This window comes from Hibiscus syriacus, unplaced genomic scaffold, assembly GCF_006381635.1.
Source record: "Hibiscus syriacus cultivar Baekdansim isolate YM2019G1 unplaced genomic scaffold, ASM638163v2 tig00002237_pilon, whole genome shotgun sequence".
In the NCBI taxonomy this organism is placed as follows: domain Eukaryota; kingdom Viridiplantae; phylum Streptophyta; class Magnoliopsida; order Malvales; family Malvaceae; genus Hibiscus; species Hibiscus syriacus.
This window is the reverse complement of record NW_024061918.1, coordinates 6,245,093-6,260,102: the sequence shown is the minus strand read 5'-3', so window position 1 is coordinate 6,260,102 and position 15,010 is coordinate 6,245,093. Positions and strand designations below refer to the sequence as shown.

At 30.7% G+C, this 15,010-nt stretch overlaps 1 protein-coding gene across 1 annotated transcript; it reads left to right on the top strand.

Annotated features, from left to right (window-relative positions):
• Positions 1–5,568: 5,568 nt before the first annotated feature.
• LOC120140402 (uncharacterized protein At5g50100, chloroplastic-like) lies at positions 5,569–8,657 on the top strand. Its single transcript, XM_039155392.1, has 4 exons — positions 5,569–5,694; positions 7,669–7,855; positions 8,014–8,162; positions 8,398–8,657. The coding sequence occupies exons 1-4, from the start codon at positions 5,569–5,571 to the stop codon at positions 8,548–8,550; spliced, it is 615 nt and encodes a 204-aa protein (XP_039011323.1). The 3' UTR covers positions 8,551–8,657.
• The last annotated feature ends 6,353 nt before the right edge of the window (positions 8,658–15,010 follow it).

Here is a 15,010-nt window from a genome sequence, read left to right as displayed (position 1 = left end):
CTAAAATGAAAAAAAAAGTAAACACTAAGTATGATTTTGAAAAAAATTGAAAGTTTAAATACTAAAACGGACCAAAACTGATAACTTAGGTACTGAATGTGTAGTTTACCCATAATTTTATTTGAATAAAACATCAAAATCAAAGTTTAATTCCTAACAAATATTGTTAACTTATATACAAGATGACACCTGAAGTTTTTATCCCTTTTCAAATCGGTATATGATTCTTTTTTCCCCTCAAATTAGTGTTAAAAAATTGGTGTTCCATTCTCACAACCATTCAGATTGTGACATATGAAACTAATTATGGCACTACAAGAAATTTCTACTATCGTGACAAATTTAATTTTGTCACTATTAGTAGTTTTTTAGTGACAAAATAAATAATCGTCGCATTAAATTAAAAAAAAGATATACAATTATGAAAAAAGCTAAAATTGTCATAATAATTTGTCATGATTAGCAAACATGTGTAACATATGTTGACAAAATAAATTTTATTACTAATTTTTATCAAAAATGTTTCCCTCCAATTTTTTGGCGCCAATTTAAAGGCATATAATGACAAATTTTGTAACTAAAAGTTTTAGTAACTATGACAGAAAAAATTGTCACAACAAATAATGAGATTTAGATTTGTTGTGACAAATTTTATTTGTGATTATATATTTTAATTATAGTGACAAAATGTATAATCACAAATGATTATCTCCAATTTTTTGTACAAAAACAAAATCATATAGTAACATGATTTGTAATTATAAGTTATAATTATTGTTACAAAAAAAGTTATCACAACAAATAATGAAATTCAAGTTTTTAGTAAAAAGATATTTTTCATTATATGTTTTAATTATAGTGACAAAATATATTATCACAAAGATTTCCCTCCATATTTTTTTGCGCCAAAAAAGTCACATATTGACAAATTTTGTAACTATAAGTGTTAATAATTATTATAAAAAATATTGCCACAAAATAATGATGTTCACGTTTTTGTGACAAATTATATTTGTAGTTATAAATTTTAGTTATAGTGATAGCATATATTGTCATAATTATTTTTCTCCACTTTTTTGTTTCAAAAGTTATATTGACAATTTTTTATAATTATAATTTATAGTTATTTTTATATGAAAAAATTATCACATCAAATAATAAAATTCAAGTTTTTTGTAATTAATTATTTTTATACTTATATATTTAAATCATTATAAAAAATTATACTATCAGAACCATTTCTCTATATTTTTAGTGTCAAAAAAGTTATATAGTAACAAAATATATTGTAATTAATAAAATTTAAGTTTTTAGTAATTAATTATTTTGTATTTATATATTTTAATCATTATGAAAACTTATACTATTAGAAATATGTCTCCCTATTTTTTGGTGAAAAAATGTTATATAGTGACAAGTTTTGTAACTATATGTAATAGTTATTGTTATAGAAAAATTATTACAAATTTTTTTCATTTTTTTTAAATTAATAAAAAATTTAAGTTTTTTGTAAAAAAATTATGTTTGTAGCTACATATTTAATTATAATGATAAAAAATAATTATTATTATTATAAAAAATGTTCAAAAAATTTATTTTTTTCTAATAATATATATATATAATTAAATGGAATTTTAAAATAAAATATAACAACAAAAATATATTATCAAAAAGGTCAGGGACTTGTTTATTTATTAAAAAATCATTATTCTAAATTTAAAATCTAAAATACACAAAAATAAAATATAAAAAATAGTAAAAATGAAAATTAAATTGTTAAAAATTGAACAATATATATATTGAACTGAGAATGAACAAGCTAACTTAAGCCCTCAGGTAAGGCGGTCCATGTAAGTCTTGAACAATATATATTAACCATAGTTGGGTAAATTTCCTATTAGATTTTTTACATTAATTTTAGGTAAAGTTTACTTCCGTATATCATGTTATATTCACTATAATACTCTTCTTAGTTGTATAACTATTTTTAATATTTTTTACTATATAGTTTCATAATGGTTAATGATAGAAGTTGTTGGTTAAAGGGTCATGTTAATTGTTTTTTTTTCTAAGTTTGAGGGTCGCATTGAATGCAACAATAATTTGATGGCCAAGATTTTTTTTTGAAAATGTACAAGAGCCTTACGTATTTTTTTGAAAATTAATATAAATTAAATAAATATTAATCAGGTATCGATGACTCGAAAATACGGGTACCTAGGTTTTATTTAGGAGGGAAATTTCTCTCTATTTGATTTTAAAGGAAATTAATTTTTAAAGGGAAACTGGTTTTTAAAGAAATTTATTTGTATTTATTTTATAAATACTTTTTTAAAACCCTCATTTTAATCGTTTCAGTCCATTATTCCAACTTTATATTTCTTCTTTCATCGTGAAGGCAAAAAAATAAAACAATGAGTTTTTTCTTTGATATTATGTCTAATTACTCTAGTAGGGATTTATTTAAAAGAAATCTAAACCTATGGATTTGATCTAAAATTAAGATTCTATGACTACATTGAGAAGAATATAAATTATCCAACAAAATTAAATGCAAATAAAAAGAACCAAGAGATTAAAATGTAATAAAATAAAAAGGAAATAGTTAATTAAAAATAAAACATAATAGCATAAAATGATGACTAAATTGTACTAAAACAAAACAGTGAGCCACGATCAGAAATAGTAAAGAAACATTCAGTGACCAAATTGAAAGAAAGGAAAACAAGGGACAACATATGAAAATACGTGAGAATACAAGGACCAGTATATTAATTAGACCAAAACTTTTAGGAGAACACAAAAACCCTAGCCTTTCACGCGTTTTGTTTTCACTTGGCCAGTTCTCCTCTTTGTACGCCGCATCTACCTTCATTTCCCCTCCCCTGTTTGCAAATAAATGAATTTGAAACCTTCATTTTCATCTACCTTTCATCTTCTCCATTTTCTATGCTACGATCCCATCATTTCGCCTCTCCTCCTCTCTAAAGGTTTTCAACTATTCCTAACTACAAAACTGGTATGTCTACCATTCATTTTGATGCTTCATCATCTTTTTTGATGTTTCATTCATGGTTTGCTACTAGGGGCTGTAAATGAGTTTAATTGAAGTGCTATCTGGTGCTATTATATTTAAGCACAAGTCCAAAAGAGTATACTTTTAAAATATCTTTAATTGATCCTTAAAAAAAATTCATTAAATGAAAAATCTTTTTTTCTTCCTCTTGTTTCTCTTTGTTCTACTCTTTTCTAATTTGCTTGTGAGAAACTTGCTGACAGGTACGGTGAAAGCATGGTCACCAACAGCAAAGAGCATGAGCACCAGCATGGGATGCACCTGCTGTTAAGGCAGATAAGGACCGCTGCATGCGTAGCAAGGAGAGGAAGATTATTAAAATATTAGTATATTATGAAATTAAGGAAAAAATAATCATATAATATTTCAAAGAGAATAACAAACAATTTAAAAGAACAAATACTAAAATCATAAGATTTTTAATATGAAAGGTTAAATATATTTTATTATTTTATAATAGGACTAAATTAATAAAATATATAAATTTGAAGTATTAATTATTATTATGTCACTATTCTATCTAATATTTAACGATGAGCTGACTTATTTGTAATAATATTTTAATTGAGTGATATATCTATAATTTGTATGTAATTAAGTGACCTTGTGTGTAATTTACCCTAACTTTTTATATATCTGACAAATGGGTGCCAGCAAAGTTGCATTTATTATACAATACTGTTAATCCTACAATTATAGATACTCATAAATTAAAACTATAATCATTAGATTGAAAAAGAATTAATTGCATCATATGTCTTCAAAGCATGATTCTTATTTTAAATTAATCTCTAAATTTTTAAATGTTTTAATTTCACCTCTAAATTATGATTATCATTTTAAATTAGTTCTTAAATTTTTCAACATTTCATTTTCATCCCAAACTATGACCTTCATTCTAAATTAGTCCCCAAACTTTTTGAACATTCCAATTTCATCTCAAACTATATATATACACTAATCATGTCCTTTGTTAGTAAAATCGTTAGGCCAAGTTATATTATTATATGTTAAAAAATTTAGATTAAATTGTGGTTGAAAATAATCACATATATATATGGATTTAGGGATGAAATTTGAATATTCAAAAGTTTAGGGACTAATTTAAAAAGGGGGTCATAGTGTAGTAATGAAATTAAAATATTCAAAAGTTTAAGGACTAATTTAGATTGGAGTCATAGTTTAAGGATGGATTAAAATATTTAAAAGTTTAGGAACCAATTTAAAATAAGAATAATATTTTGGGGACATATGACACAATTAATTCAGTAGTTAATTAAAGGATATTATTATTTTCAAATATAAATAATAATAGTAATAATTATTATACATCATACCGAAATTAAAGTGAAAAGAAATGAAGGTTCACATGAAAGGGTATGGGACCACATATTATTATTCTTTTTTTCTTTTTTGAATGGGAGCCAATACATCCGACTTCGACAGTTACATTTGAGGGAAGGTCATCGAACCCCCAATCGAACTTGAACCAGTTTGGGGCGACACATCCCCATCATTATTAAGAGCGACCCACCCCAAATCCGGCGGGCACCATTGAACATGTGAAGAGGTTTGCAGTCTGTGTGAACTTCGAATAGGCGCACAGTCATCGTAAAGTTTGCTCCAGGATATGCTGACTTGAAGTATAGCTTCCGGACAATGAGAGACATCTTGAAAAACGAGAAGATTTCGAGCCTTCCAAAGCTGCCATACCAAGGAGGCAAAAAGAATGAACCAAGGGCCATTGGATGCGGCACAGCGGGAAGAATAACTAATATTTTCCATAAGCCAAGCTTCACGATCGAAATCAAAGAAAGATGGAAAGGGGTGAGCTTGGAAGAGTCTCCGCCAATTGCTCCGAGCTGTGATGCAATCTCGAAGGATATGGTGCAAAGTTTCATTCTCGATTCGACACAAACACCAAAAGGAATCATTTCCCAGACCTCGTCGGTATCGGTTAGAGTTGGTGAGCACTCTATTTCTGATGGCGAGCCATAGAAAACTCCTAATTGATTCCAAATTACATACTAACAAGGATTCGTAGTGGCCCAGGAAGAGGAGCATAAGGATTTATAAGGGCTTGAAACAGTGAAAATCCTCTTTGGTGTAACTGACCAATAAACAATATCCTAACCAACCGCAAAAGATGGAGCAATAATATTTCTCATATGATGAATAGCTATCGGGTGCAAGAGAGTGTTCAAAAGATCCCAATCCCAGCAACCATCTGAAGACACATCAGAGACAATTAAGGAAACATCCATCGAAAAGTTAGTCATTGCAACGTTGAGGAGTGAGCCAATCGGGGGAACCCAATTATCAGTCAAGAAATTAATAGAGTGTCTGTCACCCACTGACCAAACCAAATTGGTGTAGAAAGAACGCTATACGTTTGCCAAACTACGCCAAAGATTAGAACAAGTGGAACGGTATATCAAGTGGAACGGTAGATCAAAAAAGGGCATAGTTCAGTGATCTTATATTTCTCTCGCATGAGGAAGATCCAGAAAACTGAGGGGGGAGAGAATGAGATCATTGCAAATTTTGAAGAGGAGAGCAATGTTCTGAAAATTTATTCAACGAAGGCCCAAACCGCCTATATGGAGAGGTTGACAGAGGTCTTCCCATTTAACTAGAGTGAGGGATTAGTCGAGGAGGGGAGCCCCAAATCAAGCCACAAAAATAAGTGTTAATAATTATTATAAAAAAATATTACCACAAAATAATGATATTCACGTTTTTGTGACAAATTATATTTGTAGTTGTAAATTTTAGTTATTGTGATAGCATATTGTCATAATTATTTTTCTCCCCTTTTTTGTTTCAAAAGTTATATTGACAATTTTTATAATTATAATTTATAATTATTGTTATAGGAAAAAATTATCACATCAAATAATAAAATTCAAGTTTTTTGTAATTAATTATTTTTATACTTATATATTTTAATCATTATAAAAAATTATACTATCAGAACCATTTCTCTTTATTTTTAGTGTCAAAAAAGTTATATAGTAACAAAATATATTGTAATTAATAAAATATAAGTTTTTTGTAATTAATTATTTTTGTATTATATATTTTAATCATTATGAAAACTTATACTATTAGAAATATTTCTCCCTATTTTTTGGTGCAAAATGTTATATAATGACAAGTTTTGTAACTATATGTAATAATTATTGTTATAAAAAAAGTATCACAAATTTTTTTTTCATTTTTTTAAATGAATAAAAAATTTAAGTTTTTTGTAAAAAAAATTATGTTTGCAGCTATATATTTAATTATAATGATAAAATATAATTAATATTATAAAAAACAAAATGTTTAAAATTTTTTTTTTCTGATAATATATATATGTATAATTAAATGGCATTTTCAAATAAAATATAACAAAAAAAATATATTATCAAAAAGTTCAGGGGCTTGTTTATTTTATTAAAAAATCATTATTTTAAATTTAAAATCTAAAATACACAAAAAATAAAATATGAAAAATAGTAAAAATGAAAATTAAATTGTTAAAAATTTGAACAATATATATATTGAATTGAGAATGAACAAGCTAACTTAAGCCCTCAGGTAAGGCGGTCCGTGTAAGTCTTGAACAATATGTATTAACCATAGTTGGGTAAATTTCCTATTAAATTTTTTACATTAAGTTTAGGTAAAGTTTACTTCCGTATATCATGTTATATTCACTACAATACTCTTCTTAGTTGTATAACTATTTTTAATATTTTTTATTATATAGTTTCATAATGGTTAATGATAGAAGTTGTTGGTTAAAGGGTCGCGTTAATTGTTTTTTTTTTCTAAGTTTGAGGGTCGCATTGAATGCAACAATAATTTGATGACCAAATTGATTTTTTTTGAAAATGTACAAGAGCCTTACATATTTTTTTTGAAAATTAATATAAATTAAATAAATATTAATCAGTTATCGATGACTCGAAAATACGGGTACCTAGGTTTTATTTAGGAGGGAAATTTCTCTCTATTTGATTTTAACGGAAATTAATTTTTAAAGGGAAACTGGTTTTTAAAGAAATTTATTTGTATTTATTTTATAAATACTTTTTTAAAACCCTCAATTTAATCGTTTCAGTCCATTATTCCAACTTTATATTTCTTCTTTCATCGTGAAGGCAAAAAATAAAACAACGAGTTTTTTCTTTTATATTATGTCTAATTACTCTAGTAGGCATTTATTTAAAAGAAATCTAAACCTAAGGATTTGATCTAAAATTAAGATTCTATGACTACATTGAAAGGAATATAAATTATCCAACAAAATTAAATGCATATAAAAAGAACCAAGAGATTAAAATGTAATAAAATAAAAAGACAATAGTTAATTAAAAATAAAACATAATAGCATAAAATGATGACTAAATTGTACTAAAACAAAACAGTGAGCCACGATCAGAAATAGTAAAGAAACATTCAGTGACCAAATTGAAAGAAAGGAAAACAAGGGATAAAATATGAAAGTACGTGAGAATACAAGGACCAGTATATTAATTAGACCAAAACTTTTAGGAGATCACAAAAACCCTAGCCTTTCACGCTTTTTGTTTTCACTTGGCCAGTTCTCCTCTTTGTGCGCCGCATCTACCTTCATTTCGCCTCCCCTCCTCTCCAAAGGTTTGCAAATAAACGAATTTGAAACCTTCATTTTCATCTACCTTTCATCTTCTCCATTTTCTAAGCTACGATCCCATCATTTCGCCTCCCCTCCTCTCCAAAGGTTTTCAACTATTCCTAACTACAAAACTGGTATGTCTTCCCTTCATTTTGATGCTTCATCTTTTTTGGTGTTTCATTCATGGTTTGCTACATGTATGTATGCATGTTAATTTTCATGCGTTTTCGTTAACATATTCTTAAAAGAGTTTGGGATTTTTTTTATAAACTTCTGTACATTTTCTTTCCAGGATTTAAGAATCAGATTCGGGCGATACAAGAGGCAACTGCAGATACTATAACTTCCCAGAAACGAAAAGAAGATGATGAACAAAAATCCCAACAAAATTGGAAGATTAAAATGTTTTATGAGGGGGATTGTCCGCTTTGCATGCGTGAGGTATATCATACTGCAAATATATCTTGTGTATGTTTTGCTTATGATGATCATATTCATAGTACTAAATTGCTATTGCGATCATCATTGCGGTTATGGTGGTACAGTCGCGGTAACCTTGAAAATCGTTACGATGCTGCCGTTTAACTAGCAACAATTTAATACTATGATAATATGTGGTGGGTTTATTCTTTTTATTTTATTTTTTCACTCGATTTAACATTTATTTCGTTGTTAGGTTGACATGCTAAGGGAGAGGAATAAGCAATATGGCACTATCAAGTTTGTTGACATTAGTTCTGATGATTATTCTCCTGAAGAAAATCAAAGATCGGACTACAAAACTGTATGTTCACATTGTACATTTTTTTTAATCCACATGAGAAGTTAGCTACTTTGTGTAGTGTAGTTTTTTTATTTCTTTTTCCGAGGTTATTGAACCCATTTTTCATAAATTTCAAGGGTTATTCTTTCAAGGAACATGGTTTGTATTGTTTTTGTTTGCTTTTTAGGTTATGAGAATAATTCATGCCATTCTCTTTGATGGAACTGTTGTCACAGATGTTGAGGTATATTTGTTAATTTGTACATCGCTCTCCTGTATTGGAAGTATACTTGGCCTAATTTGATGAATGTTGCACTTTTTTTTAACAAACTCCAATTCTATTTAAATAGTATTTTCCACGAGTCGTTTAGCAATTTTCGAATCTCAGAAGGGACTGACGAGTCCTACAACTTATATTTCAGCAAACGAGAGTCGCTAGGTACACTTAACAGAGTCGCTAGGTGGTAACTCGATTCCCGGATCAGAACTTCATTCGAAAATCACGATGCATAATTTCATATTCCAATGACGAATTTCAGAACTTAAATAATAATTTTTAAGGTGACGGAAATATTTTTTTCTGGTTCGAATCGGTGAACCGACAGTTGAATTTGGCTCGATTACGGATGCTGCCAGTACAGAAAAGTGAGACTATCGGCGATGAGGGTGTACCGACAACAGCCCTAAGGGATGGCGAACTCACGACCATGCTCACTATGGCCTTAAACGGCCGGCCACCAAGGCCTTTTAGCTGCCAAACGGTGAAAGTATATAAAGAAAATAAGGCTGACGAGGGTCTGCCCACTGAATTTCCGACCAGATAGACTTTCCCCACGTCACTTCCGGCCACGCCATGACCACGGACGGTCAAAGCAAGCCGCGATGACGGCACATTCGCGAGCAAAGCTCACTGGTTTCGAGCGGACGCGACTTCAGGTCGACGATAGCAGAAACGCAGTTAAAGGAGACGATCGACGAGCTTACCTGACCGGTCAGATGGCGTGAAGGGCAATGAAGGAGTGAGCGGCGACGGCTTAAAGGGAGATGGGATTGCTGCTAGGGTTTTTTTGAGGTTCTGTTGCTAGGGTTTTTTTGAGGTTCTGCTGCTAGTTTTTTTTTGAAGTTCTACTGCTATGGTTTTAAAAATAAAAGGGGAGGGTTGCGCAGAGTTATAAACGGGGGAAGAGGAGAGTTTGATATCAAATAGAATTGCGCTAATTTGAAGGTAAGTAATATTTTTTTAGGGTTTTGCAACTACGACTTCAATCTCTACCAATTTACAGTTTGGTCACTTGTTTCAATTTATGAATTTTAGGTCAAAAATTCTCAATTACTAGGGTTTTAAATTGGGAATTTTTCGGTGTGTTACACCATCCGTAAAGCATGCACAATCAATCTCTCCCTTCCTATTTATCCCAGTTTCCTCTTGGCGGCAACAATATATGTCGAAGAACATAATTTTTTAGCGTTAGATAGAGTTGTCAACGATTGTTTTTTATGGTTACTACTGGAAAGATTTTGCAAACTTAAATAAGTTAAGTGCTCCAATCCTAAATAAAGAAAATTTTCTAAAATAATTATAAAACATATAATTTAATTATATTCCTACTAAAATTTACATTAAATAATAATAAAGGTCATTATATTTTTTCATATTTATTTAATAAGAATAATTTAATTAGTGGTGTGCGTCGGTATGTCATATTAGTGGTTGTTTCGGTGTGCGATGTGCGCTCTAGATTCATCCTGAATTTGATCTAACTCATATTAATGAAGATGTAAACTTAAAAAAAATAGAGAAAGTAGGAAATCTAATTTGATTGAAATTAATAAACATATTTTATTTTATGTTGATTAAAAGTAGAAAAGGGGTCCGTTTGGTTTTATAAAATATTGACTATTTTTATTTTCATTTTCTTGGAAAATAGAAAGCATTGGAAAAAACTGTTTAGTTGTAAAATTAGAAAATGATTTTTTTTAAAATGAAAAAAATAAGTTAAAATATTTCTTTGTGTAGTGTAGTTTTTTTATTTCTTTTTCCGAGGTTATTGAACCCATTTTTCATAAATTTCTTCTATAAATTCAATTTGATTAAGAAATTTAATAATCCGAATTTATTAAACCGGAAATGACCCCAATATTTGGATAATCTATATTACCACCATAATGAAGCAAACAAGAAAAGCAAAACCGATTGCTCGAGCAGATACTAATGAAGGAGGCTAGAATGGTGCATTGTATGCCGTCCTCCAGGCAACGTAAACTGCAAAATGTATTGTAAAATGAGAATAAAACAAATATATATTTTTTTAATTGATAAGATAAAGAGAATAGGTACTTTCCTGCAAAGGAGCAAATGCAGAACAGAACTTTAGTATAGAAGAAGGGTCCCTTAACATTCTGAGAAATCTGTCAATCTCGGCTCCACTGGAGTGAAACGTAAAAAAATAAATAAATAAACATAACATTTTTAGAATACACAGATGAATCAAGAAGGTAAGCTATGAACATGAAACTTGTGAAAATTTCGTTTCCAGAGATAGGGGAGGTAAGTAAAGTAACTATCTTGCAGAAAACATATAACATAGCACCTAACAAACTTTTTATGCAAATGGCAAATCTTGTATTTATAAAGATGCATGTGGAAATGGATGCTAAAATTTACAAAGCTTCAACAATTGAACCGTAATTTCACTGCCTAAAGCTAAATATTACTGGAACTTATCTTGCTTTTTTTTGAAGTATAGTGTCCAACACCCTTTTCTGACATATATTTTGACATCGGTAGGGGATATGACCCTTCAAGAAATCTCCACATACATGGAAAAACTGGAAAAAAAAAAGGATATACCTATGTCGGTTACATATCTGTATCCGACCCTAACACCCAAATCAAAACAAAATAGGCAGGAACTCCTCAAAGTGTTCTTTGGTATTTGCAGGCATACTGCAGCATGCCATTGAGGAGGATCAATACAACCTTGGTGTAAGATTGGCAGCATTTTCATCGTCATATACTTTTTACCCATTAATTTGTTTTCTCAAGCCAATAATTTAAAGCCTGATTTGATTTCCTACAAACAGACTTGTAAAGGCATTTCCTACAAAATGTTCTGAGTAGACATACTGAATTTCATACAAAAATGACAGAACAACGTTCAAAACAGTTGATCTCACCTACAGAAAGGCCGGAATGGTGTTTGAGTCACTTACTAATCAAGTGCAAGCATTAACTTTTACAACAAAGTCCAGTTTGGTCTTATTAGTTACTGGTACAAATATTGGTGTTTCAAGAATGCACAATGGGCAACATAAGTCTCACATCAAGAAAGTCTAACATCTTAGGGTAATTTATAAAGTCCATAGGCTAGCCTCCCTTCAGCAATTTCCTAGTGAGATCCACTGCTCTTCCTATGGGGTTGGATCTAGTTGACTATTGAGAGAGAGAAAAAAAGGGAGAGATGAATGTGATGACAGAGGCCATGGGTAGTGACCAGTGCATGTAAATATCATGTTGTCTACAATAAGTAATTTACTATATGGTAGTAAATAGATTAATACAATATGTAATTTACTACCACAAACTCGTTCAAATTTACCAGTTGCATGCCAAATGCTAAGGCCAAAACATTAAAACCTGCATCTTAGATGTCCTGCTTCTTGTATTCTTATGGCTTCTGCTATCTATCTGTGCCAAAGCAGTGGGGACCAATGATGAAGCTGCAGTATGAAAGGATTGTGGATCGTAGAATGAGTTTACAAAGCCTTCAACATGCTTTAAGGCGATCCTCCCAACCCCATCCGTGTTCAGAGTCTTTGAACTTCCAGATGCGTCTATCCTGTAAATAGTTATGCCAAAAATTAGATCTCAAAAGTAAATTTTTGAAGCATTCTCCTACCAGTCAATACCACTTTTTAGCAAAGCTTAAATATTATTTTTGCTTCATTTTAGACGCTGTCTGGTTGTCCATCCATGAGAACTTGCAGAAAATAGATCTTTTTATCTATATATTTGAGGCTCCCAATCATTGAAACTAGGAATCCAAATTGCCAACTAGCAAAAAGTAGTTTGACATACCTTCCATCGAATATGTAAACTAAGGCTAATGCAGCCATAAAACGAGCCATTTTTGATATTGATGAAGAGCATAGATGAATGAGAGGTTTAACTCCACCATCTTGTACTATATGGAGAGCATTTTCACGATAAAAGGCCAAATTCCAGAGTGCTCCAGCAGCAGTCTCGTGGACATCCTGAAAACCAATCATATACGAAACCTTAGTTTATGGTTAGAATATTGATAAGAGCCTAGGGTTCTATCGAAAGGGAATTCGGAAAACTAACAAGAAAAAGTAAGATTTGATCATTTCGAGGGGATCAACGTCCAAACAATTGCCAAAAGGCTTTTTGTATATTTGATTGTTTGAGAAAAATAGTCATAGGACATTACATATTTATAGGGTCCATAATCCTTGGTATTGTACAAATACCCCTTATTGGCCAAACTCTTAAGGATAAACACTGAAGTTAATTACCTAAATACCCCTTATTGGCCAAAGCCTAACATTAATCTAACCTGTCAATTTACATCAACTTTAAATTCTCGGTAATCAGGGCCAAAAGCAATTGTACTAACAGTAACATAGAGAATATTCATAAAACCACAGTTAATGCTAGAAAAATCTTAAACTAATTTTGAAAATAATGAATAATCTAAGCAAGCAAAGAGTGAGAAGCTTACTTCAATATCTGAACGTGCTAAGACAATAAGTGGAGCAATACCACCTTGTCTTCCGATAGCAATACTGCATTAACAGAAAATACAGCAATTAGAATCATAAATTGCTAAGATACATCCTTCAAGAAAAAATTAATATACACTGCTATAATGTATATTGAAAAGGCTATCTATAACCCAAAAAATAAATCAAAAAGAAAAGAGATTGCTTCTTTCAGTTTGACATAAACTGAGGCCTAAATAATCGTAGATCAAACATTTTGTCAAGACACGGAACTCTGAAGATGAATTACGTCTAGAGTTTTAAGGTTTACACATGTAAATCCTTCAAACTCTAAACTAAATAGCATGAACAAGGTCTAGGTTACTCGCATTTGGTTTACAAGAAAAGATCTTTTTACAAGTATACATCACCAAAGCAAAGGGGAACTTTCACCTAAGAACTTGTTCAGCAAATATTATCACGTAAGTTGAAACATTAAACAATTACGGTCAAGAAGTTTCCTCAAATACCTGTTAGTTTCTGATACCGACAATCCCCAAAGGGCACCTGCAGCTCTTTCTTGAAGACCTCGGGAAGCACTCGAGCTAGATTGAGCGAGGGCAACCTAATGATGCAAACCAAAATAAAAAGTTTCAACAACCTGCAAGAGCTGATAGCCGAAAAATTCATATACTTGTGCAAAACCACAACCTAGGTGAGGGTTATCAGTTCAAGAAGTGGAATCATAAATTATATTAATATTTGGAGTTCTTATAGATGGTGTTGCTAATAGAATCATCAAGGCAGAGAACATTAACCTAAAAGCTTCTCGATATCAAACAAAATTATCTTTAGCACCTGCATTTCCTTCCATTTTTTATCATCAGACACGCCTATGAAGCTTCTCAATATCAAACAAAATTACCTAGTATCGCCATAGATAATGCAGCAATGCTGCCACATCCATTATAAAGAAAAGAACGATTATCATAATATGAGTCTCTTGAACTGCTGCTTTGCATATTAATTATTACCTTATTTTATGTTTGAAATCATGCATATTGAGTCTATTTTAATTGATTCAAGTCATGAATTCTACAATAATTCATAAGAAAATATAAAGACGAGAAAAGAAAGGCAAATTGACAATCTTGTCAACATTCATATTGTTAGAATAAAAGTAATTAACTGCAAACTAGAAATTTGCATGGTCAAAACCATTTAATAGCTTTTAACAGGCAACGGAATACTTGAGATAATTTAATAATTGATGCATCATATGTAAAACAAAATAGAATAATAGTTTACTTGAAATTTGCAAATATGAAATGATCAAAGTTTTGACATGCAATTCATCATATCAGTGCCTCAACACCACCAGCTGCCGCAATTGCTTCTCGATTTTTGCCATCAAATGAAAAATTCCACAAAGCACCAGCAGCTTCCTGCCTGCTTGTGAGTAGGTATGAATAAATGAAATGGCATTTGGAAAGATGGATTTATGAGTCGAGCATAGCTTAGTACATGCAATTACTTACATGAACATTTAAGGTAAAATTCCAAGTGTCATAGTCGACAGTAATAAATGTTTAAAACATGCAAGATGCATTGACATTTACTTGAGTTTCACTCAGAGGTGGTTAGGATTGCCGCAGGCGAAATGAAGCAAAGTAGATTACCTAACACCTTCATTTTCAGAATAGGCAAGTTGCACCAGCGCTTCCAGCGCACCTTCCTCTTGTCCGATAGCAGCATTATTGCTGTTGCTATCCCCATGAGCAGCCAAATTAGCCAAGGCACGAGC